Source organism: Mastacembelus armatus, chromosome 6 (genome assembly GCF_900324485.2).
Source record: "Mastacembelus armatus chromosome 6, fMasArm1.2, whole genome shotgun sequence".
Lineage (NCBI taxonomy): Eukaryota > Metazoa > Chordata > Actinopteri > Synbranchiformes > Mastacembelidae > Mastacembelus > Mastacembelus armatus.
Genome location: NC_046638.1, coordinates 9761736 through 9788999, shown reverse-complemented (window position 1 = coordinate 9788999; position 27264 = coordinate 9761736). Strand labels below are relative to the sequence as shown.

Genomic DNA, 27264 nt, shown 5'->3' with positions numbered 1-27264 from the left:
AAGCACCAAAGTGTTGGCCATAAATACATTTTACATGAGGAATCAACAGGAATCTCATTTGTGTAATTTAGACAAACAAATTGACTGGCTTCATCAGAACAACACTTTTTTAAAAATCCAGTGAGTCTTATCTTCTCAGTAAATTGCATATGTTTGAATCTCTGCATTTCTAGGCAGAATGGAGTGGATCAGTCGTGTGGGCAGAGGAGTCAGGAGGTGATCCACTGCACCCACCAGCCCACACACAGCTCCTCCCAGGAGGATAGACTCTCCACTGAGCTGTGTGAGATACAGGCCCACAGAGAGGGTAAGTACATTACCACCAAATTGGATAATGTTATTGGGTAATATTGTGTGGGCACAGCTTTAGATTGTACATCACAGTACGAATAGTGTGGTATGGTAGAAAGAGGAAGATGTAATCTGTATGTATTCATGGTTACAGATGTTTAAAGTTGCAGAGCAGGTGTGTAGCATTGTTAGATTCCATGCATGCTGCCCATGCTGTAGTTTAAAAGGGCTCAATAATGCATATTTTTCTTCAGACTATTCACAGAGTATTTGAGAACTGCAATTGCTGATACAACTAATCTTTAAAGTACTGACTGAACTACAACATCAAGAGAAGAAAAAAGTATTGATCTGCATGTCTCTGAAGTCTCTGCAACTGAGGAACAACATTAATTTCGAGGGGTTGAAAACTGGGCTCACGCTTCTGAGAAACTGTTGCGTTTGACTGATCACTCTCTGAATATTAATGCGACATATTTCCCACTCTGGCTTATAGGAAATATTGGCAGCAAAAAGTATATCTGACTGATTGCTTTGCTTTGATCTGCTCACCAGGGTAGGAAAAGACATTTGTGATGTGTTGATGTGTTGATGATAATTGTCGAGCATGAGCCTGTTCATTGGTAGAACATGGTTTCTGCCTGTTAACTGACAGAATAATTACACACACAGGCTAAATAGAGTTCTCAATGAATGAGCGGAGTGATAGCGGTGGATGTGGAGAGAATACTGAGGGTCCAACAGAGGCAGTGCAATGTTGCTAAAGCCTCCTCCCTTTGTTTGGGTCCCTGCTTTATTTGCCTGCATTTGCCTCCTCCCCTTTGCGGTGAAACAAGCTCATTGGAGAACAGCAAAGTCACGGGTTGACGATCAGGTCCTCGACATAAGTGATTCTAACTGTTGCTAAGGTATTTTGAGTGGTTAGTTACATGAGTTCATCTGCTATCCATCTTCACCTGCTGAATGCTAGGAGATAGCATGGAATGTGTTAAAAGTGTGAAATCTCAGGATTACTCAGTTTCTCATCAGCAGGCCAGACAGTCTGCACATTCACTTGCTGTCTGGGGTGTTGATGGCTTCAGGCAGCATTTGTTATTGAGATTTGACCCGCATCATGTTGGATTTCTTTATATTGAACATCTTTTAAATGCTCTGCCAAGAAAAATTTGGCAAAGGCTCAAGCTGTGTACAGATAGGCTTCTTATAAATGGAGTTAGAAAAAAAAGCTCAGGTTCACCCTCAGTTCAGAGCTCGTGTAGAGGGAAAAGCTATTTCAGTGCTGCAGACTGAGCACATCATTGAAGGCAGGCGCCCTTTAAACCCAGTTATCTCTACATGTATTCACTTACGTACTGTATGAGCTCAATTCTGTAGTTTACGCTCTAAATTACTATGTTTTTGAGAATTAATGGGCAAGTTTTTACATTGGTTTAAAAGGCAAAACTAGTGTATGATGTCAGATGTATTAAATATCCTACTGGAGATTATTTTATGTTATATCCATGTTCTCTTTTTCTTTATTCAGGTTAACCTATTTATTCAACTATGTCTGTAGTGATGATACCTAAGCTGGCTGACAGTCACAGCTTCACAGCCTCCCCGCCTTAACAACCCTGCAGCCTTTCTACTATTATTTGGAGCTGGTCCAGGTGAGCTCACCCATTCACACTCTAAAGTCTCTTTCTGCACAGCAAACAGGTGCAGAGAAATGTGTTCAGTGCATGTTACTCTACTGAAGGTGACAGTGTTTTTGTGCACCTTTTACCATCTCTCTACACCTTCACGTGTCAGCTGATCGCTATGACAAACTCATATGCTACTTCCTCTCCTACAGTTAAACTAAAATAAGCTCAGTCAAATGCCAGCAGCACTTGTCTCCTGCTACCTCCCTGCTCTACTGCCCTCCTCTCGATACTCCAGTTTAAATTTAGGTTCACCTCAGACCACACACCATCATTATGTCTGAGCATAGAGGGGAGATGAGAGCCGCTGGCCCTGTCTGTGATTCTGGGGGAGCTCATCATCCCGGCTGCGTAGAGCAGCATGAGGCTGGGCTGCCTGGGACTGTTAGTATTGAGCAGAGAAGAGAGCCCCGGGCACAATCCATCAAAAGGGAGCTGTTTGCATTGTGGGAATAGACATGAATAATCCATGCTTTCTTTACCCTTTCCTGTGTAACTATGCGTATCCCATTACATTCTCTGTGCCTTGTCTTTAAATGTCCTACTGCCATATTTGTATTAAATGTATTTTTTAGTACTTAGTAATATCAATTTTAAAATATTTGGGTATTATTTCTAAAATGTTAACTGGGAGAGTTAATGAATTTTATTCAAATTAATAAGCCTGAAATTATGTACCAAAAGCAATCACAGATGATATGTTGTCTAGATTGTCTGATACATGTAGCTACTTTATATGAGGTAATAATTCATTCAATCTTATGGAGATCATTATCTAACTAAAGATGCCTGTTTAATAAGGGATTTGAGGATTATGGTGTCCCTAACCTGCAAAGACCACCACCAGTACGTAAGTATGTAGTATGCTCAAATAATTTGCATTAAATATACTATATGTTTTAAATTAAAACCACTTATATTTTTTTCTAGCCATGTTTACGTATTTAATAATTAAGTATTTTCTTGACTCAGGGTAGAAAATATGTTTCTATAGGATGTCAAATCAAATAATCTCATTATGTGACTATTAAATAGAAAGTAAGTCTAAGTGAACAATCACACATCATTCTGTAGCTCTTCATTCGCTATTTAACAACCAGCAGTTTGACTTGTTTTCCTATATGTTCTGCTTCAACTAGTAGTTTTGAATATTGTAGTGATGCAAATTATATATTATCACGTTGGACTGTCGGCCATAGTACCAGTGCTTTGTTGTTCTTCATCTGTATTTGGGACTAAAGTGCAGGATCAGATAAAGCAGGGAGTACTAGTGGACTAGTTTCAGGATATATCAGCTTGAAGTCAGTTGAATACAGTGTGTAAAGACTTTATGGATGAATCGGGCTTTGGGGGCTTTCCAGTTTGCAGTTTTTTTTATGACGGTCATAAACATTGATTTGTGTATTGTTGTTAATAGAGGACTCTCTTGAGATCTCCAAGCCATAATCACTGTTTGTGAATTCCTGTGGTTCTTGTGTTTTTTTATAATTCTCCAAAGATCAGTGCTATAGCCTCAATCAACCAGGTGAATTATGCAGTGAGTGCTGCAGCTGAGGAGACTTTAGCTTAACAGACTACTGCCCCACTGTGGTAGTAATGTTGTTGTGCTCAAGTGCCACATTGTTCCTGTCTCCTTCTTACCACCCTGTTTCAGCTGAGGTCTTCTGATCAGGAAAGTAGCCTCAGCTCAAATTCACTAGATTTGGGGTGGGGATACTTAAGCATAAGCTAATTATTATATGTATTATTACCTTCACTTTCCCACTATTTGTTCGCTTAATGAATTAATTCCTCTAGAAGTGATGATGAGAGAAATACAGGGTCACAGTCTGTGGATTTAAACAGTTATAAAACCATCAAGTCATTTTTCTTTAATTAGATTTTGGAATATCTGATAAGATACCTAATCTCAGTTTTCCGTTTTCACAGCTCTGTGCCAGCAGGATGAAAATAATGCTAACTTAATCAAGTAAAGGCAGAATTTGATATTGGCCGAATCCTTCCATTGATCTGCTGAACGGGTGGTATTGCATAGCTTGAGTTTAATTTCTGTATGAGATACTACATAATTTAAACTGACTGGGGATGTGCTATGCTTGTAGATTAGTGTGAGAGATTGTGGTGTGCATGCTCCCTGTCTCCCTCCCTCTTTTTCCTGTCCTGCTCAATAAATCAGTCTTGTGTCGAGGCAGTCCTGCAGGCTATGGAAAAGTCCAATGAAGACTATACAGTAGGTCTTCTGCCCACTTTGGCCCACTACTGTCCCTAACTACCACTCAAACAGGTCAGTCAGAAAAAATAACCCCCGCCTTTTATTCTGCATCCATGAACAGTCTAATCAATATGCTCTGGCTGTATTGTGCAGCTGGTGGGCGAGGCTGGCTGCTTCTTACAGAGAGGGCAAATACACACCAGCATGGGCACATCCTGCAACACACTAATGAACCTCAGGGCCCGGTATCACTCAAGAGAGACGATGGACAGCTGTCCTGTGCATTATAGACTAAAAACACTGCTTATAGCTGGAATAGATGAAACAAACATAGGTGTGTGTATGTGGTAAAAGAAGCCGAGTAGAATTCTTATATAGCAACACTTTATCACCAGAGTCCAGCTTTAATTTTGGGTAGTTTTTAATCATCTTTGTGGAGAGAACAGTTTGACATTTTGGTGAAATATGGTTATTTGCATATTTTGTGCCAGTTAAATGAGATAATTGATACTGCTGTCATTTTTGTATTCTAAATATAAAAGCCAGTTACTGTAACTTAGCTTTGCAAAACTGGAAATGGAGATAAACATTTGGACACAAGTTGAACATTTTTTGGTTGTCTCATCCAGAAAGTCACTGGTTCAGGGCCAAGAACAAGTAAAAAAACTAATAAAACCACAATTTGTCATTTTGTTTTTTATTTTAAAAAATTACAATTAACATTTTAATTAGTAAGGGTTAAAGTGCATAAAAAAATCAAATTTCCGTAAATGTCAACCTTTTTTTAATGGTTATACCAGCCATCCCACAGAGTCATCTCATATGGAAAAGGCAATTTCTTTTACAGTATTCTGTACTCAATGTTCATTATTATTTCATATTAAACATTTTCACTTGTAATGTTTCATGAAGACCTGACAATAATAATAGATGGCATCACAACATTGTTTTGGATAGTGGTCTGTCTGGACACTGTTAGAGTTCTTCCATCTTTGTCTCTCCTGCACCTGTCAGTCTTCTAGTAATAGTAAAGCTGTTGCTAAGGTGCAAATGGTGCAACTCAATGTTTTATTTATTTTGTTCACTCAAATGGATTTCCTTGCTGTGTGCCAGAACCTTAATCTGTTGCGGGGATGGTGGTCGACACCCATATCATGTTTTCATTTATGCCTTTTTGTGAGTGGGGGTAGAGCCATTACAAATTCCAATTTTTTTCTGAAAGGAAGCAATTGTCCTTTTTCCACAGGAACCATATTTCCATTAATGCAAATACCACATTCAGTATAGTGACAAATACTGAATAGACATATCTTTTGTTTTATTTGTTGTTTGAACATATTTTTACATAGAGATATTTTAATTGACCATTATTAAAAATTTTAAATTAAAATGTGTCATTGGCTTAAGAAAGGTTTTAATGATGCTGTAATACTTCACAAGCAACAGGATTAGCTGCAGTAACAATATATTTTCCACCTTCCACACTTCACTGGGCATGGCTAACTTCGGGTATTCTTGATTATCTCTTTTTGGCCTATTTTTCTTGGGTTTCCCCCAAAGTACTTCCAGAAATATGGCTGGGCGATGTATTCCACAGCTTCCAGATCAAATCAAAAGCTCTGTGTTTCTCTGGATGACTGTGACTGAGTGAGGATGGGCAGGGCATGGCTGACATCCCAAAGTCATGGCAGGGGAGCTGGAATCTGGAGAAGCGGCATGTCTTCCTCTCCTCTCTCAGAGAGCTCTGTTTGTTTTTTGCTATCACCGTCTGTCACGCCACAGATCACTGTGACCACTCACTCTCCTCTCATGCATCTTTCCATTGTGGCCATCATGGCACAACCCTGCCTTACATACTCAACACCTCAAAGGGGAAACATGTCATCCCTCTCTCCTCACACAGTGCTAAAAAGGCCCCACTTACCCCTGAGGGACCTCTACCCTTCCTCTGCCGATCGATTGACTGAACCATTGCCTTCATTCATCTTCCTATCTATCCGTCTTCCTGCCCTTCCTCTTGCTGTTTGGCTCGGCCTTTACCAATTGTCTCTATGCTGACTGAAAATATCTTCGTAGCATGTTAGTAATCAGATTGTTGTGTACCTCAGTATCGGCTTGGAATATCAATAATGAATATAAGTGGTTTTAATATGACTCTAAAAGTTAGACATCTGGTACGTACTAATTACACACAGTGAATGGAATCACTCCTACTGATGTAAATCTTTCACCTTCTAATATATCCAGCCTGATTGGGTCTTGCGTTCCCTCGCAGTTCTCTTCTAGTCTTCTCTCTAAATGCATTCAACCCCCATGCGAGGCGTATTGATCGTTCCAGTGCACTAATTATCCTGCTTGGCCCTGGATGTCTCTGTGAACTGCAGTCAGCTTTTGATCGACATGTCCGGATGCCTTGCATTACCGTTATGAAAGGAAAGAAGCTGTTCAGATTACGGAATTAAAACTATGTTTGGTTTTAACTCTTGATCTTTATTTAACAAATGTGACACCTTCATAAATGATCAATCTCTCTCTGTCTGGAGTTACTTTCCATTTCATAGAATGAGCTTTAGACTTGGCTGATCAGCACCTTTGTGTGGGTGTGTGCTGTATGGATTTACATATGCATCCATGCATATATTATTATTCGGAATTTGTGTGTGTGCGTGCGTGCACTCGTATGTGCACATGGGCACAATTACAGGTTTGTACATCCTGCTCTGCCACCATCTGTGCTTAGGCAGGCAACAGGCCACTTCATACACATTTAGTCCCTCCGTACAGCTACATAGCTGTGGATTAGTTTTGTATTGTGTTTTTCTTTTCAGTTGCTTTTTTAAAATATGAAAATGTCTTCAGCTCTAAACAAGAAATATATGCCTCTTACAGACCAATATGTTTTTAATTAATACTACATTTACAGGTTACCTCCACACTTACAGATTACCTCTACTTTGATTTAAGATTGTGTTTAGCTGCTCTTTGCTATCAGTGCTAGTTTGTGCTCAACATGTCATTTTTAGATGCAGGAACAAAAAAAAATAGAATAAAATGATTATAATTTTGGCTACATGCTGCTGGTTTGCTCTTTTTGCTTTGACTTGAACAGTGCACTTATGCAGATGATCAGTGGTTTATCTCTCTCTTTTTGTCAGGGGATGTTTTTTTTACATTTATAGTTTTGTTATGAATGGCACATCAATATTTTTTTAAGTATGTGCTATAATTTAAGTACTACTACTATTAATACTATTAAGTATTAATAGTATGATTGTGATCACAAAACAACAAAACATGTTGATGGACCAGTGAAATTATGCTGATGTGTTGACCGGTACACAGAGGAATCCCTGACCTTAGATTGAATTATTCATGTTTTTGCACTACATTACAATTCCAGGCCTCACACCGAATACACTGATTAGAATTTCAGTTCTGTCGGAAATTGCCCGGAATAATGGTGAGAGATTGGGAATCTATAAGAAGCTCTGGAGCAAGTGCCATTTGTGACCTTTGTGCGTGCTCAGAGGAACCTCATCCAGTGACATTTGAGCTCAAAGGTCCCTGTGGATAAGCACTCACTGTGTGCAAATGACTCTCTTAGCAATCTCTGTGTTTCTAAGCAGACAGAACTGAAGCAGTTACAGAAAGATGCAGACAAATAAGACAGTTTTTCAGTAAAGTATGCGGGCCAGCTCCATAAGCCCTAATCAGCTGAAACAGCTGTCTGCCAGGGGCATATTGTGACCCTTCTAGTCCCACTACACCCTGGTCCATTAGAGTCCCTTTGCCTTCCTTCTTTGCATTTTCTCCCCGGGAGCATGGCTTAGTTGTGCTTAGTACATGAGGATGCACACCCCAGCGTCAGTGCCATCTGCCAGCTCCCCTCAGGGCACCAGACAGGTGCTGGGCACGCTCTCACCCCTGCTATGCCACAACAGCACTGCCTGCTGGGATCAGCCTCACTGTGCCAACTGTTGATCGTTATGTCCTCTCATTCCTGCCCAGAGACTCTCTTATTAACCCAGGGACATACTGTGCTTAATATAGATTCACTGTAGATTAAAGATGGATTCAGATTATGTTTCAATCTTTGATGAATGCAGATCATTTCCTGAAGCCAAGACAAGTCTTTGTTGCTATGGCCCTCCCCTTTGTTTGCTGCAAGTCTCCCGGGTTGTTTCCCTTGAGACACAGTCTGTGTAGAAGCACAGCTTTCAGTTTCTGGAATAAGACTGAGCTGCTGTGTTTGCTGAAATTGCTTCTGTGTTGTTGGAATACTGCTCCTTAACCAGTGGTAGCATAGGGACCAAAGTCACAGATGTACAGGATAAAAAAAGTGATATGAAACTGTCTCTGAATCAGGAATGTTTGTACAGTTTTGTATATGCCCTTATGTGTTGCTGTTGTCATAGGTGGTACAAGATGTGTTTCTAACCAGTTTTAAAATGTATCACCATGACAACAACAATTCTTTGTGTTTGTTGTTCAACAGTTTTCTTTCATTTTGTAGATATGCTGTATATACTGCGGATGAATGGACTGTTGAGTTTCTCCACAGACAATTCAGCACTCACCTGTCAGCATCACACTACAGTCACAATCAGTCAAAACATTTCATCTTTTTACTTAATTGATATTTAATTGATAAATACGTACGTTACCTACAGAGCCACAACTAATCTAAGTCACTAAATGTGTTAGTCACTAACATTTGCTATATACACCTACATAAAACCAATGCATTCTAATCCAGCCATCCTGTAATAATTCCTCCCTTTAGGAAGTTAATGTTCAGGTCACATATTATTTTGGTAGATGTAGTTTGTGGTGATTCTATTATTTAATTCACCCCGTTTATTATCAGTGTGATTAGGCTAAATAACAGAAACACATCAATGTTTAATGCAGTACAGTTTTACAGCAGCACAAAGTACAGGCTCCGAAACAACCATGGAGCTGGATCAGTACCTCTCCACAACTATATTAATAAAAACTGAAGATTATCAGCTTATGAAGTGAGGATGTGTTGTGGGACTGTCCTCTTTTGCTAGTCATACCTGATAAACAGATAACTTCATGTAGAACAAAGGAAATATTTATTTCTATTTTGTTACAGGTCAAGTTTCCTTTCTTTTTTTTTTCATGGTACCACCCAAATAGTCATGGGACTACAGACCTCACCTCTCAGCTCACTTACTAAAAAATACATACACCACTTGCCCGGGGAGGGTACTAAAACATACTTTATTGCTTTTAAATAATTGCTTTTCAACATTATTATCTTAATGCAGCTCATTTTTATGGGGCCTGAGCTCTTGGGAACAGAGTGGCAATCTTGAATGTGATGAGTCTCGTCACCTATGTGGCTGCTCAGCCTTTCCCCTGCTGTTTGGCTCTTTTATGAGGCCTGATTCATTGGCAAGCTGTGACCATATGATATTATCTCTGTGTAGCCATTATGGATCTCTTGTGTGTTATGCTCGTAAGAATTATGTTCCTAGACTATTATTTTCAAAAACACAGGCTGTCACTTCAGACTTTTATTGCAAATGATTGTAGGTCAGTGCAAAATTCACTTTGTAGATTCTTTGTATACAGTCAGACTATAAGAAATCAAGAGTTTTTGGCTACAATCCAAACTTGGAATGTGCTCAAGGTCACAATGCATAGCTGCATGGGCTTCATACATAATGTATACAATATAGTATTTATTGCTAATTAGCACTAACAGGAAAGGCTGCCCCCTGATTTCCCTTCACTTTAGTCTCATTTGCATAAATATAATGGGGCACAAGAGAGTGTAAAGCCCAGCGTCTGTCCTCCCCAAGGCGAGGAGGAGAGGTGCTACTAGGATGTGGGTGAACAAGTGATAATTGTTAGAGAGCTGTTATTCTGAGACCCAGACCATAAACTAGTGAAGTGAACAAAGAGGCATGAATCTGATATTGACTTTCAACTGAAACATAAAGCTGTTAGTTTTTTTTTTACTCAAAACAGTTTTCTTTCTTTTTTTGACAATGGATATTTTCATAATTTTTAATCGGGGGACAGTGAATAAGCTCTTGTTTAAGAAAAGCATAAAAGCTCAAGATTAATGGCAATGCTGAGAAGAGATGAGAAGAGATTGAGATCAAACACTAGTGATTCATCTTTCCCTACAAATGTAAAAAGGCTTTGATTGAAGACTCTACTTTATTAGTTGGGTTACCTAAAACTGGGAATCATAAAAGAACACTGAAATAATGGTTGTGATTTTGGGGTGGGGGTTGCTGTTTGAATCAACAGTGATACATTATTCACAGGAATAGGGGCCTTAAGTGCCAAATTAATTTGTTTCTTTTTCCAGTTGGATGGCAGAATGAATGGGTGCTGTCAGTTGTGCATTAAAGTGCCATGCATTCATTTAGACAAGTGTTATTGCTGCACTGGAGCAATATGGTTTCAGCAAAGCAGGGCCAGCCTGGTGGTTGGAAGCTGTGTAATTATCTCTGGTTCCTATGATGGCAATCATTGCTAAAACAGCCAAGTGGTCCCAGAACACAGCAGGTGTGACTGTCAGTCTGCAGGTTGGTGGGGCTGTTGGAGGATGTGAGTGTACATGATTAGCTCTGACAGAAAAGACCAGTTTTTAGGTTGTTTTTTTTTCTTTGGTCATCTGTCATGATAATGGCTCAGTGGTAGTTACTTGTGCAATTCAAAAGAATAATTTCATTAAAACCAAAAGAGACTTGGGTTTGATTTATTAAATGGTTATTAATGTAGTTGAAAAATCCAAACGCTCCCAAGGGATCAGACATGATTTATAAAACTTGGTCCTGCTTGTGATAGCCACATCTGAATCATCAATGAAAGCACTGATTTGTTTTTCAGCTTTTCATGTTTCACAGCTCTGTAAAATGGTCTTGAAAATAATTGTGAATAGATTGGCGCTGAGAAATATGGGGTGGGACTGATTAAAGCAGACTAAGCAGATGTTTTCTCTTTAAATTTCCACATTGCTGCTGAACAACTATGACAATGTGCAAATGCAGAAACACAGACATCTGCTGTGTTTCAAAGCACCGGCAGAATGAAAAAAATAAATACTGATGTCTCTGCACCGCATTTATCTGTCTGACATTCAAAATACCTAAATGCTGAGTTAAAATTCTATGATACAGAGAAAACTTTGAAACATGCAGCACTTTCAGTGGTGTGAGCTGGATAGTGGATATGACAGATGTTTGCCAAGAGATATGACTTTTATTGATGCTCTCACAAAGCTTGGACTGGCAGAGATATTGCAACTGGTTTATTTTCTCATCCGGAATTCCTGTGTTGATTTCTGTTTGTGCTGCAGGGTTGGCCAGGCTCAACTAGTACAGACTGATAAAAACATACAATTACTTCTACAGAAATGTAATTTTAACTAGCAGACTAGCAGACATACAGTAAACAAATGCAGATGAAATGTAGGCAAAATGCACAAAAGAAGGGTTTTGTCCTCTTAAGTTAGTGAGTCTACACAGTGAAAGTCCAATGAAAATCCATTGTTTTTTTGTTTTTTTTATTCTACGGGGTTGCCTTCCTTCAGCCTGACAGAAAGTCAGACGAAGATCTGCTCCTCCTTTTATTATTATAAAAGGGTGTGTGGTGAAGACAGTGTTTGAGATGATCAACACTCACTCGTCTGACTAATGAGGTGGATTCAGTAGGGGCAAAAGGGTGGGTTGAATGTCTTTGTTAGACAGGCCTGCAGCCCCCTTCTTTGCAGCCTACTCCCAAGGGAGGGCTCACAGACTGCCTAATTGAATCAAGTACACATGGTGACTCCCCCTTCACAGCTCAGCCCCTCCCTGTATAAGAGGAGCTAGGAGGAGAGCCTCAGCTTTGATGCTTTTGTTCTCCTTAACATCATGGACAGCACCAAAGGGCTTCACTGCAACTAGTTGACTGCTGCTGGATGGAGAGGCACATCATCACTGCAGCACTCTGACAGTCGCCGTCTCTGCAGATGCTGTCCCTGTGTTCCTCTGCTGAGGCACAAGATTGGTGTGTTAGGCTCCGCCGCATCATAAAATACTAGTCTAGCTTTGGATAGGACGAGCTGGCTCAACTAGAAAGATCGAAAGGTTCAATAGCCCATTAAATCGGTATTTGGCAGAGCACAGAATAACATCCACACGGTATAATTCATGTATGTGTGCGGGCAGGTGGCCTAGGCAACCAGAATAAATAAAGGTTAGAAGACATTGACAAGACTGTGACTGCGCATAGCTTAGTGACTGTCTCCTTTTCCTCACACATGCCCAGACATGGACAACATACCCTTAGTACGCCTCATAGTTCAGCACCCTCATTTCAAAGAAACACGCTGTTGTTTGGCTTCAAGGAAAACTCTGCTTATTAGATGGCTTCCAGAAGGACCCATTTGTGAGCCTTCATTCAATTCGCAAGATCCAGAGCAGATTCAGGCTAGAGTCTGTCTATGAGATGCATGCAGTTTCATCCCGTTGGCTGGGATGTCATGTAGTATATTTAATAAGATAAACATGTCTCCTGTGCCCCAGTTGAACTTTTAAACTTTGACGTGACACTCGCAAAACAGCATAGTACTTGTAAGTTAGATGGAAGTTAAAAATAAAGCAAACAATATTTTGTGTCCTACTTCTGTTGTAGTAGGCCCTACTCTATATAGGCTAATAGAGCTATGAAGTTATTATGGATATAAAGTTTACAAAGGTGTCTCTGAATCCAAGCTTTTACTATTTCTTGAAGTAATTCCATTTGTATAATGTTGGCAAACTAAGGCCTTAATTAAAACGAGAGCTGCAATGAACAGTTCACTAATCAATTATTTGATCAATAAACAATTAACCGGCAACACTACTGATGATTGTTCATTTTTAGTCTTTTTCCAGGGAAAACTGCTTTTGTGTTTTTTCTATGTCACGTATGACTGAAAACTGAACATCTTTGGGGTCTGGGCTGTTTGCAAGCAACTAAAATGCATAATCTTGTGCTGTGGGACATTATAACAGGTGTCTTTCAGTATTTCTAAGGTTTTACACAGAAAACGACTCATCAGTGAATCAAAAGAATAATCAGCAGAATAATTAAAAATAATGACAGATTGAATTACAATGCCTGCAAAATGTAACTCAACATGAGTACTGCAGGGTCAGCCAGGCTCAACTAGTACAGACTGATAAAAACATACAATAAGGATTTTGAGTAGACTTCTTTTGCAAGCAGTAACTTGATCATTATTTCACTGAACTTGGGTCAGATATGCTTAAGAGGCTAAAATGTAATTGTGGAGAACAGCTGAATTAGTCCAAGCGATGTGTATCCGCTCCTAATGATATTAGATAGGAGCCTGGAGAATACCTTCCAGCACACAGCTCTCATTTTGACGAGCCACAGGAAGACTGAACTGATGCAGGCTCTGTCTGCTAGACTTCCATGTACAGTATTTCATTTGAGTGTTTAATTTCAGTATTAAGGTCACATAACCACTGCAAACCAAGATGGGACTGTAATGTCTTAATCCTATTTGAAGTTTGTATAAGTATAATATCACCATTTAAAACACTGATAGCAACAAAAGCATGTTTGACTGTGTGGTAATTTTAAGCAACTTGAATCTCTATTAACAGTCCCATCCTTCCTGGTTGAGGCAGAACAGGAGGAGGGGTCCTTTACTTATGTTGGCCCTCCCAGCACCACACCTAGCTCAGTCCTCCTCCTGAAGCATCACTGCTAAATTTTCAATGATGAACATGTAAGTTAAAGCAGTTCTGATTATTATCTATAATATTATGATTGAATTAGTGGATTTAAAATATTGTTGATGCTATTCACATGCACGCTCTTTTATCTTAAACTTGTAAGGGGTTTCTGTATAGTTGTGTGTCATATTGAGTGTAAGTCATGAGCTTTGGAAGTCTTTTGACTGAGACTGATCAATACTCACTCTCAGTACAAATTTCAAATTCATCAAGCCTCCTTATATAATATTGATTTTGTGCAATGGCTGCCCTGAAAACAAAGTGATTGCCTTTTTTCCCCATCATAACAAAAAGAAGTGTGATTGCAGCAGTCTGGTAGATCTGCTGTGCATTACTCCACTTACCATTGTTGTTTATGGATGTATAGGAGTGAAATATCAATGTGATTTGTCCCTCACAATGTGTTAACGTTTTTTTTAATTGTGTCACTCCATCAGTTCTCAGAGCATAATCACCACGAATATAATTTCAACAGTAACAATAAGCATGTGTGAAATCCTTTATGTACTTTTTTTTATTTGCAGGCTTGTGGTACTCAATGCAAACAATACCTCAAGTTCAGATGCAGCATAATATAGACAGCTGCCCTCCAACAGAGCTGCAGTTTACAGTAATTTCCAAGCCCCCTGCCGCTGCGCACTGTTATTTTTTGAGAGTATTGCAGACAGAAGGGATGGCAGGAGTGGAACTGGTCCTGAATAGTAATAGCTTTACAGACACTTTCCCCACATTGCAGCTGTGCAGTTTAGACACAGCATCATGAGCATCCCATTATGGGGGCCGCCCCTCAGTCAAAAGTATCTGTCTATTGATCTGCTCATGGCAGATGACATGGGGCCACAGTGACATCTAGTGGTTTTGTGTTGTCACTGTGAGGTATGGACATATTTTGTTTTGCTTACTACTACCATTACATATATATGTTGTCCACTGAGAAATTGTGATTTCTGGTCATACTTTGGGTTAAAACTGGCTACTTTAGCTACTGTAATTAAAACTATTAAAATATTTTCATACATAGAATATTTTCTTCTTCTTCTATGAACCCAACCTTGACTGGCTAGCTTCTCTCGATTTTTTTATAAATACCTTATATCTTGCAGTTGTAAGTCCATTATATGGCCTTAGAAAAAAGATGTGGTAGATGATTTAATCAACAAGGTCAACAAGCAATAGGCGCAGCTCAGGAGTATGCAAGTCATATAGGCAAAACTGATGTGTGAGAGGGGGAATCATGAATGTGGGCTGTTCAGTCACAAGAGCTGAGAGCTTAAAACATTTTAGCCCTTGGGAACTGAGGGTTATCATGGCCAAGGTTCTGAGGCCTGTCAGACAAAAGACTCAAGAATGTGTTTATTATTATTACTACTTAGACTGGCAAAGAAAACATCTAATCAGTGTTTCTCATAGATTATCTAGCAACCAAAACATAGGAAGGAGCCGGTTACATAAATTTCCAGTTCCTCCACAAGCCTCCTTCCCTGCTAGTTGGAGCACGTAGCACTCTATTATTCAACATTTAACAGTCCTTAAAACAGAGCTTACCAGGCTTATTTACAGCTGACTCCTCAGCTGTTTACCTGGTGCCCCTGTTATTCTCCGATAAGGGTGGATGTGTGGGGATGCAGGGAGCTCCAGTCAGGTGTGCAGATTGTGCTGGGCTGCTCTGTTTGAAGTGCCATGTGTAGACCTGTATCTGTACTCCGCAGCTGGAGCAGACCATGTAAAATAGATTTAAAGCTTTTCTGCTTTTCCCACCTCAGCTCAATTTGTAACCTCTCAATCACCTCTAAACACGACCATGCTGCTGCTGCTGCTGCTGCTAGACAATGAAGCTGTTCCCGCAGTGTCAGCTATTGTCTGGCTTGTCTTGTATCATCTCAGCTCCAGCTAATGGCCTATAATCTGTCCGTCTGTGCACTGCTGTCCATCATGAAACCCTACTGAATAGCCTAGTCTGGTCATTAAAGATTGTAGCATTGTCCTCCACAAGCAAAGGGTTGAAGGTTAACTTCTCTATTCCACGCTTTTATCTGATTTTAGAAATGCAAATGATGCACCCCGAGTGTAAAACCCCCATGCCTCTGCTCTTCTCCAATGATATGAAGCTAATGTAAGTCTTATACCCTCTGATGGACCCCTGGCTAATGCCATTAATTCCTCTATATACATGATAAATATTTTTTTCCAAGGCTACATAGGAGCTATGAGTGATGAATATATACCAAATAGCGCTCTAAACAGTCATCTTCTCTGCAGTAATGTATGCACTGGAATGGAAACTATTCATGTGGTCATCATTTGGATCTATTGACCCTTTCTTCTATGAGAGTTGCTTCACTGACTGTTCTCCCAGGTTGCTGTGGGTCAGTGGCTTTCAGTCACAAAGTGTTCTTCCATGTCCTGATGGGACCTGGGTGGGAGCTGGTGGCCCTCTGAAATTTCAACATTTCACTTGTGTGACCTCAGATGGGTGTTTTCAAGAAGGGGGTGTGTGTTGCTGGATGTTGACAGCATTGCATCACTTGCATGCACTCTGATGTAAATTCAATCCCAGTGACAGTCCTGCCAAAATAGGAATGATGTATGACACAACAGGTACATCCACCACCCTCTCATCAATCTTTATGCCCTTTTCACAGCCTCATCCACAATGTTACATGCTTTTAATATTAAATACAGATTTGATTCATTGTTTTTGTTATAGCTACCCAAAAGGATTTTCAATTCCATTGCCTACTTTGCAAATAATAAATGCGTTTTTCAGTGTTTCAGATATTTATTCAAACTACGTTTCATACAGATTTCTGTCACTTTTTTCTGAGGGGGGCGCAGGGGAGGGGGAGAGGGGTCCCTTTTGGATATGAGCAACATTAGCTTTTTGATGTTTCTCTGAACTATTCAACAGTAAGCTGGCTTCAGTAAATGTCAGCCTCTGTGTTAGTCATTAAGCTGCAGTTGTATAGCATTTTGGAAAGGTCATGTCGAGCCAGTGGGGAAAAGCAGTTGGTGATACTCGCTGTGATGTGGCTAACTGTACAGACTGGATACCAGTGTGCTGTCAGTGAGGCTTTAGGGCTGGTTTAGATTGCTTTGTTTTTGCCAAAGGCATCGTCACACTACCTGATCAAGAATTTCACTCCATTGTTCTCCATGTGGTATAACCTAGACTTCGTTTGCAGTTGTTTTTACTTTAAATTTAAGTGTTTTCAGTCACTACATGAATGGTGTTTACACACTAATGCATTAGTAACAATCATATTAATGTAACATATCAGGCACAAGAGGCAATTTTCCTGTGTGGAAAGTGAATTTTAATATAAAATATAGCTGTGAGTGGCAATGACGTTCTCCTGTCATGGGCTGTAACACAATGCTCCTGCGTTCTCTGGTTCTTTCCCACCACCAGGGGACCAGGACTTTCAGCGGCTTTTAGCCGGCCAGTGAGCACCTTTGCCCATCATGAGCTGTACCACGGTGCACCTTGGTTCTTCCCCACCACCAGGGCACCAGGAAGTCCTGCGGACATTTGCTGGTCATGGGCTGTACCACAGTGGCCCTTAGTTCTCTGGATCTTCCCCATCACAGTGACATCGTGACATCCAATTAATACCAATGCCAATGTGAAAAAGTGAAACTGCAACCACTGTAACCAGTACCTTGATACGATGCAAAACTGGTGCCACAGTGTTAATAGGGTTATATTGGTCATTTATATTGGTGGTGGTCTATTATTTTTTTTTTTTTTTACCATTGATGACTGCATATTTTAATTACAATGTCTTAACTATTCCCCAAGCCCTCACAGCCTTTGATAATTTTACATTAAATGTATTTTTCTTCTCTTTTTAAGGATTGGGGAGATTATAATATGCTGAATTTTTGTTTGTTAGGTTCATTCAATTATCCAGAAACCCAAGAAACGACTCCTTTATCTTTATGAAGTTTTACTTGCAAGGGAGCATGTGCACCATACCACTGATTCTGCAAATGCTCGAAAGGAAAGTCCCTCTGAGTGGTTTATAAAGGCTCAAGGTTCACATTCGTCAAAACAATTCTGAAAACGAGGAAGCTACTTCTATTAACATTAGACATGCATGCTTTCTTTACATGAACATCTTAATATTCTGTGGTTGTCTTGTCACGTACAAGAGGTGCAATGCATTCTAAGAACAGCTTCGAGTCTCTTCCTGTTATTGAGGTTAAATGAAGTTCTCTGTTCTAGCAAAAAGTTACACTGGTCAAGCTTATTTTTTCTTACAGTGTTTGACTGAGAATTTGTAGAGTAGGCATTCCCATTCTTAAATTCTGAAGCCTGTGGGTTTCAGTAATTCAATAAGTGTGTAAAATCTGAAGATCCTATTTCACCTTTATTTTCACCATCCTCATGGTGTAACTGCACTGTGTTTGTATGCACTCATCAGCCACTCTATTCATTACACTCAAGGCCAGTCCTGCTTTTATGTGCATGGCCTGTCTGTTTGCTGAACCCTGTGGTTCCACGGCAGCATAACCATAATTGACGGATGTTGATTTACTGATAATCCTTGGCTTTGCTCACACTGTGGTCCTTTTAGGGAGTGGCATTGGCTGCCTCACACGTCCTTGAGTCAAAGCTACGTGTTGCCCTTGACACATACAGCTCTCTCTGCCCCCCTCTCTCCCTCCTTCCTTCCTCTTTTCATTGCCATATTTTACAAATATATCCACTGTCCTAGAACGGTTTATTTCAGATGTGATTTGATTTTGCTGACAGGGCATATATATGATTACACACAGAGTGAAATTTCATTTTCTCCAGTCCACTCCAATAATTACATTTTTTGTGCCACATGACACATTTTAGTCACAGCTGGTTGAAACAACATTTTCCTAAAATTTAATTTAATGTTATTGCACCTAGAGCTTAAATATAGACCAATAATTACCAATTAGAATTGAATCAGAATTTTCCCAGATATGTTTCTTTATTAAATGATGACCTTTATTGCTCGGTGTGAAAATTCATGCTCTTTGAATTATGTTAATAAGATTAACATTACAACATATAACGGTCACTATCATGATATAAATATATCATTTTAATCAAATATGTCAAACCTATGATTGATATCTTATAAAACATGTTCAGTGTCTACACGGTTATTAATAGATATTTTTTCAGAAAATTTACCAGCAGATCTTGTGTGTAAAACCATTTGCCTTCTCTTGTATTCACATCTTTATGTCCACCCACTAAACACATACAGAGTATTCAAAACAAAGCAATAAATACCTTCTTATTAAGTACAACTATGCAACCACAGTAGTATTTCTCTTTTCTAATTCCATTATTCTTTGAGCAAGCAGCCCACATCACCCAGCTGAATTCCTGTGTTCACTGAGTGACCAGCTGCATCCTTCTCCATCCTCTTTTCTCAGCTCTGTTTTTCTTTCAGGTTCAGCTGTTATCCCATCTCTTACCCGTTTTAACTCTGTGTCCATTAACACACTACAAGTATTGCTGCTCACTTGTCTTATATAGATGGCAAAATGAGAAGGTTTTATAGGAAAGAAAAACCTGAAGGTTGCTGGGATCAGATGTGAGAAAAGAGGGGAAAGAAGGCAGGTCTTGAAGCAAAAATATGGTGGACAGGAAAGGTGGACTATGTGGAGGGAGAAAACTCCTGGGAGCCACCTTATTCTGGCAGGCTAATTGAAGCTCTGTGTGGCAGCAAACTCAGAGCTGTCACTTCAGTGAAGAGCCCATTTGCTCCATGTTTCAGGGTGTGTGCTGAATCCTGATGATGTTACTGAAAGCCCCGGCCACAGAGTGACACCATGTCACTCAGCCCCCCCTCTCCTTCATGGGGACACACAGCACACTCCCCTACCCAGCTTTCCACAGATTATATGTAACAGGGTAAGAGGCATTCTGAACACGAGCACTGATCACAAAGCACAACATGTGAATATGAACTATTTGTTCTGAGGATTTTATAAATTTGTCAGGCGATCTCACACATGATAATGCAGTATTAGACTTTATTAGAGTTTTTTCCCTGGTTAGATTAGAAGATATTATGTCTTCTAGCAGAACACATAGCTGCAAGCATCCAGTGAATTATTTATCATGAATTAAAGCACTCAGATGAAAAAAAACTAACTAAAAACTGAATAGAGCAGGCTTTTTATATGGTTAGCTGTAGCAGAGATATTCTTGCACTTCTTTATTTGTAGAAAATGTGTCCTCATGTACAAATATGAAATGTAACCAAGTTACTTGCTAGGATGGTGTCCAATTTTGACATGAACAAAGATTTATCATTTTCTATAGGGCGTATCCTAGAACATCCAGGATCACTGGGGGCTGGAGTCAATCCCAGCTGACATTGGCAAGAGATGGAATACAAACCCAGTATTTTCTTGTAGTCAGGCAGCAGTTCTAACCACTGCACCTCCATTCCACTCCGCCACCCCAAACCCCTCTATTTCTATCATTTAGTTTCAATCTGATCTTATACTGTTAATGATTGTCCATCCTAGCCTTTCTCACTAATGAGCAAAGAGCAGAAGGTTATTGATCCACTGCAGGGATTCACGTACATTTGCATATAACTGCATACAAAGTTAAACATTAGCACATTTCATGCATAATTCCCATACAAAACACACCTGCTCACCTATCCAGCTATTTAATATCTTTTTAAACTCATATGAAATATAAAATATCAACCTTTTATAGTTTTTCAAAAATCTCCAAAGCATAAAATTTTTAAGAGATGATGATACCAGTTCTGTTTTTGGTGACAACATTGAGATAAACCAATGGGAGTTTAAATTGTCCATTTAGTTTAATTAATCTTTCCTTTAAAAAAAAATAGATACATTTTTACTTGACAGAGACAATTAATTTATATTTTGTTTTTCCAAAATGTATTTTACAGCCTAAATTCAACTCATCTCGCTGAACAGAAATATTTCTTTGGTGATCTGACATCAAACCTTCACTAAGTTTAGAGAATAAAAGCTTAGAGGGCGCCACAGGTGCTGCAAGGCATGTTATTTAGAAATCATTAGTCAGTTCCCATCAGTCTGCTTATCCAGGCTAAGACAGAATTCATCAGGGGGCTGGTATTTACTGTGCAGGAACCTCCCTTTGATCCATCGACTGTTACATGCTGATGCTGGGCATAAATATAAGGTTTGATTTTAGTCTGTTTTAAATACAGAAGATTAATGGTGACAGAGGATCGCATAGAAGTCGCATATTCATGCATTAGCATTAAAATACAGTTGAAGTAGTAAAAGTAGATATTAATTGTGGAGAATGTCCCATGTCAGAATAATATTGAATAGTCATTGAAGCATTAATGTGTACCGTAAGCATTATTCTAGCTGTTAAAGGTAGAGGTCATTCTAACTACTTTTTATACTGCTTGGGAGCTTAAATTATAATAACATAACATTAAAATGTATTTGTTTATTAAATATTTCCATTAACTAATATAAATCACTAAAGTAATAGTAACTACAGCTGTAAAATAAATGTATTGGAGCAAAAAGTGTGAGTGGCATAAAATGGACTTAAAACAGAACTACAGTACTCAAAGTTGAACATACAGACATTACCTGACTTAGTTGCTTTCCACTACTACAAAATAGGGATTTGAAAGATGTCAGATGCAAGTAGATTGTATTTTATTGTTTTGCTTTGACCTCTGTTAAAACATGATCCTACAGTATTTTATGCATTACATGAATCCTTCTCCTGAAATAGTTGCCAAGGTATGTGTGTTGTGGTTACAGGTTGATTGTTCTCCCACTTTGACATCCTGATCAGTTACGCGTTTATTCCTCTGATGAGGACTCTGACATTTCTGTTGCATGAAGGCCTCAAAAAAGACAAAATCACCCAGCAGCCCTGCAGCTTTAAAGGTAGGTTCTAACAATGTGAAGGTATTTGCGTTGGAGGGAGAGCCTGTGGGAAGAGAACATGTAATGACTCTTTTTCATTCCTTTTCTTTTGATTTGTGCTACCTGGCAACTGCAGTCATTGACCGTGTACACTGTATATGTAAGGCTCATATTTGAAGGACTTTAGGGCTATTGACTAAGAGCTCTCTTGATTTGGAGTGGGTACTGTATGAATAATGATGCAACAGCCTTTATATTGAAGAGATGAAGAGGTAGAGCAGGCCACATACAAGCTTTGTGAATACTGAGAGGTCATAGCTGCAATGTTTTTTTTTTCTTTCATTTTCTTTAAAAATATGATAAAAACAGCATTTAATGTTACCGTTGCTGATGTCCTTTAGTCCTCCCACATTGTTATGGGTGATTATGTACAACTAACACCTAACAGCTAATGCTTCTGCTTATGGGTTCTGTAGTGAAGTTGGGTTTAGTGCCTGCTGTAAAAACAAAAACCTTACTAGACTACTTTGGAATTTGGGAGTGAAAGCATATAGAAACTTATGCTACATGAGTAATGTGTCATTTTCTCTAATAGACTTCTGAAACACGCCTTCAGTGAATGATCTAAAAACAGCCTGGGACCTCAAACAGAACAATGGGGTTACAGTAAAAGTGATGTTTGCTATGAGCTATTTCTGATGTAATTTCTATCTCAATGTGGAGATTTGGTCACAGAAAGCAATATGTGCCCCACAGCTTCAGAAGGAAGACTATAATCTCCCTTCCCATGATGCCCTGGCACACATCCTTCCAGATTACAGAGTGAAGACCGAGCTCCAAAATATGACCTATCAGGAGCAGGAAAGAACCTCTGGGAGAACAGAGGCTGCACAGGCCAGCAAACCCAACATAAATCGTACTTTTCAAGTACATCATCCACACAAACGGTAAAGTGGACAACTACTATGAAAAACGGATTTATTGTGTAAATCACTAAAGAATGGAAATTTTAAGAAGACAGCTACTTTATGTAATTTCACTAAGTCAATTGTTGTAAACACATTCATGTTTCAGGGCCCCTCTGCATGACTTTAAGGATGATCCCCACATGGGAGAGATCACTGACCTCCAAAATAAGGTGACTGGACATAATCAATCCACAAACTCTTGAATTTGATCAGTGAAGCAATCCCCACTGTCACATTTAGTTAGTGGGCAGTGACATAGGAAGGATAGTGAGAAGCAGAAACTCACAGCTGGGAGATTAAATGGAAGCTACTAGAATTAATTAACATTTTGATTGTTGAAATCAAGGAGAACTGACTCGATCCAGTTTAAACTTGTGCTATGGTGTAAGGATATTGTATGGTTATCATTTTCTCCTGTTGCTGTGAGCTTTTCTCTTTAGTTGAATTTAAATCATCTGTTCAGATCTGGAATTGTTTGTTTATTCATGGAGCTTTTATGTTGATTCCAGTAGAATTTGAAAATATATGCTAAAAAGGCAGAGATCTGGGTTTTAAATGGATGATTTTGTAGTGACCGTGCATACATTAGTGCAGTACATGCAAAATGATAATGACAACAGCTTGGAAAAACCTAATTGAATTAAATCTTCATGTTTTGATCAAGCTGATGTCTGCCTGTTCCATTCGTGGAGTGACAGTACATATGACAGCAAAGTCATTTTAATGCCTTCAAATGACAGAGCAAGGTGGAAACCTTCACAATTCATAGCCAGACACTGAGACTCTGCTTTTTATTTTTGACACTTGAAGGGACTTTCCATACTCATGGGGAGCCGTCCTTCCCATCATGCCTATGGTTTTCCCCCCAACAGAGACACCATCTCATCTACAGTCATGATTGTCACCTCATCGCTGCCCTTTCAATTAGATGCTCAATTTCACCCTTCTGTCCCATGGGAGTCACAACCACACCATTCAAGATTGGAACCCCCCCCCCTCCCTTCCACACATGCAGCTGGACCCTACTCTCAGCATCCATTCAATTTTATCTATTCAACTTGATAGAGAAACACGGGACGGAGCAGAGAACAATGCTGCTAGACATCACATACATGTCTTACACAGCTAAATGCCTTGATAACAAAAATCAGCAAAGCAATTCCTGGAAAGCAGCTCTGAATTCTTTCGAGGAAGATGCAGTTACTACATTTTGTATCTTATCTGAAAAATGAAGGGTAGCAAGAATGTGCTGAAAATGAACATTTTTGACGATTTTTGTAAAATTCAATGGTGTTTGGTCTCTCTTGCTCATGAATTTAGCATGAGCTCTGCCTCTACAATTCAACAAATGGGTGTTCACAAGAGGATGCCTCATGAATTGCACCACTAGGATTTATTTTGGCAGATTAAAGCTCCTATGACAAAAGACCTTTGAAGGAATGGGGATTATTGTCCCTCTGGATCAATGAAGCTGGAGTCATGAATACATTGCAACCCAACCTTAGACAATCAATTACAGGAAGATCACACTCTAGCATAAATTTATTTTTCGGCTCAGTTATGTCAGTTATTAGTCATTTCTAATGTGCTTATCCAAAACCAACAGAAATGAATTATTCAATGTACCAGTATCCTCATGATGAACCTTACATGCAATATGTATTTGCTGTTGGGATGTTTTTAAATTCTCTTACAGAAAATCCTCATGCAGAAATGTCTTGTTGACAACATCCTGTAGGACTTTTAAGAGATGGGGTTGAAGAGACATCTAGTGGTGGTGATCACACACAACTACCTGGAATCAAATCACCCCACTGGTATACTGGGAATATTATTGACATCTGTGTGACATTGGCCTTGTTTTGTTCTTAAAATTTGTAGAAAAAAAAAAGAAGAAATATGTAGCTGAGCTTGAGATGTTTCACTGGTGTTTTCAGTTATTCAGTCAGTCAGTCAGTCAGTCAGTCTATACACAAGCCCAATTTGTAATCTTGCAACATAGTTTTACTTTGAACACTGGGGGGAAAGGTGATTTTAAAAAGAGATTAAATTGCTCTTGTTAATAAACTATAATAAATATCTCACTTCAAGTGTCTATGAGAATAACAGGCAGCATCACTCCACCAGGAGATCGAAAACTATCGTTCAGCCATGAGTAAGATGGCAGAAGATATCATAGCCCTGAGGACACAGATGGTGACGCTGGAAGCGGAAAACAGCCAGCTCCGCAGTGATCTGTCTCTGCACCAGGACCTTGGACGAGATCTGCTGAAGGACACAGACATCGACGTCATGACCAAGGCTGAGATTTCTGACTGTATAGGTAAGCCGCAGCAGAGTGGCTCTGTTTGGTTAAGTACTCAACCGTATATTATCCATTCATTAGCATTCTGTCTTAGTATAAACCTTAATCAAAACCACACCAACCAATTATTACCGATCGCTTAGAACATTAGGATTCATTATTGTCAGAAAGTTTACTACTCAGCCAGCAGCTGTTGAATCTGCACTTCATGCTGTTTTGGATTTAGGGGCATTTCACTGAAAGATGATAAAGTGATGGCTCACTGTGTGTTTGCTAATCCTTTTGAGTGTCTATTCCCAAGTAGACTGTGTCGTTTTAGGATAAAAATGCTCATTTAGGCCACGGACAGTGATAAGCCTTGTGGGTAGTACGTCCCTTATCTCCAAGGACAGTTTGTGACCCTCAGTGAAAGGTTGTTCCTGAAGGCCTCTCCGCTGGCATCAAAGCAAAGGAGCTAGATTTAAGTCCCAGCCAAAAGAAAATCCATTAAATTTCAAAGCCTTCATTGATGGATGTTATTATCATTATTGTTCAAATGTCCAAGCTTCAGGCCTGACATTAACTATTTTATCTTGAACAAGAGTTTCAAACTTTATATACTTGATGAGCTGTCACCTTCCTTTTCCCCAGGTGAAAATATAAATCCAAAAACTCCACATTCCTTTGCTTATAAGTCTGAACAAATAACAGGCCTAAGTGTATTTTTGTTTTGCTGCTGTGTATGATTTTTCCTGCGTTTCTTTTGAAGCCTCTCTGAAATTCAAGTTAGCCAGTGAGACCAGTAAGGCTGCCTCACAAAGGGACAGGATTCAACAGCTGCAGAATGAGCTGATCAAGGTCAGCAAATACACACCAAACACACAGTAGGCCTACATCACAGAAGGGAAACTTAAATTCATTCCTTCTGCGTTCGTATCTGCGGATATGTAGTTTACAGTTCTCCTCTGCTTTTGTGTGAATTGTGCAGAAGAATGACAGAGAAAAAGAGCTACTAAAACTTCACAGACTCCACCAGCAGCAGGAACATCAACAGCATCACCAGAGTCACCTGGCAAAGATGGCAGCTTTGGAGGCCACAGTGAAACAGCAAGAAAAGGTGACCAGTCAATAACACTGTCCTCTCTGAACTTACTGTCTGATTTCACAACCAGCTACACTTATTTTTGTAAAAGATAACTTATAGTCATAACTTATGTTAGGATTGTCTGTGTTTGGATGATACTTGTTATACTTGTCTGTCTCCATTTTTAGGTCATTGAGAAGATGGAGAAAGCATTAGATAGCAAACTCAGAGAGAACAGACAAAGTGGTGACAAAAGGTTTCTGGTGAAAAAGCACAGAGGTGAGTGGACTGATCGAGGCAAGACGGTGATATATATATATTCACAAAAGCATTTGTGGTCAGGGCACTAGACCTAAATCTGTGTTGCGCAGGTGAGAGTGACCGCAGAAAGGAGGAGATAGAGTCGGCCCTGGCAGCAGAAAATGCTCGTCTCAGAGAAGAGTTGGACAGGATTCGTCAGCAGCCCGTCCCCATCATCATACAGCAGCCAGCACAGGTACAGTACGTCCACACCTTAGAGCCCATAATCAAACAGGATCAGAGGAAAGTGCTATAAATCTTGATTCAGATATCAATGATGAGGATTGACTATGGCTCAAGATCAAGAGCCGTTTACTATACCCTGTATTTGTGTTGCTGTTACTGAATTCTGAATTCATGTGTGTTATTTCCCCTCAGACAACAGAGTCGCCATCACTCAAGGAGACACTAAGTTTATTAAACAAGCTGAAGCAGGTAGAAGCAAGGGTCCAAACACTGGAAGCTCAGGTAAAAAATTAAATCCTCTTGCTTCATAGACTTATTAAGGGCACTAGTTACTTTCTCATTAACGGATTAATGCATGCTTTGCCTTTGTTTAAAATGATTGCAGCTAGAGGAGAACTCTAAATTATGGGGAAGACAGAAACAGGAAATGTTGACCAGACTGAGCGAGCACAGACATGGCTTTGTCCGGACGTCCAACACAATCCTTCATAAATTTAGTTGAGTGCAGTTAGTGTTCATCTTACACACTATGCTACATTTAAGAGAAGGCAGAAACATGAAAATGACCTGCAATGGAACTACTTCACT

The 27264-nt window shown here is 39.5% G+C and overlaps 1 protein-coding gene across 4 annotated transcripts; it reads left to right on the top strand.

Annotated features, from left to right (window-relative positions):
• Positions 1–5: 5 nt before the first annotated feature.
• On the top strand, positions 6–27213 carry ccdc33 (coiled-coil domain containing 33). 4 transcript variants are annotated; one of them, XM_026311772.1, is made up of 14 exons: positions 6–307; positions 1817–1940; positions 19724–19860; positions 21747–21875; positions 22611–22801; positions 22929–22992; positions 24561–24639; positions 24950–25145; positions 25876–25964; positions 26095–26223; positions 26379–26469; positions 26562–26686; positions 26869–26958; positions 27062–27213. In XM_026311772.1, the coding sequence occupies exons 8-14, from the start codon at positions 24974–24976 to the stop codon at positions 27176–27178; spliced, it is 813 nt and encodes a 270-aa protein (XP_026167557.1). In that variant the 5' UTR covers positions 6–307; positions 1817–1940; positions 19724–19860; positions 21747–21875; positions 22611–22801; positions 22929–22992; positions 24561–24639; positions 24950–24973; the 3' UTR covers positions 27179–27213. The 4 variants fall into 4 exon arrangements, with proteins under 4 accessions (XP_026167557.1, XP_026167556.1, XP_026167560.1 ...); XM_026311771.1 differs by having other exon boundaries at positions 24519–24639; XM_026311774.1 differs by lacking the exons at positions 6–307; positions 1817–1940 and having other exon boundaries at positions 19641–19860; positions 24519–24639.
• Positions 27214–27264: the final 51 nt, after the last annotated feature.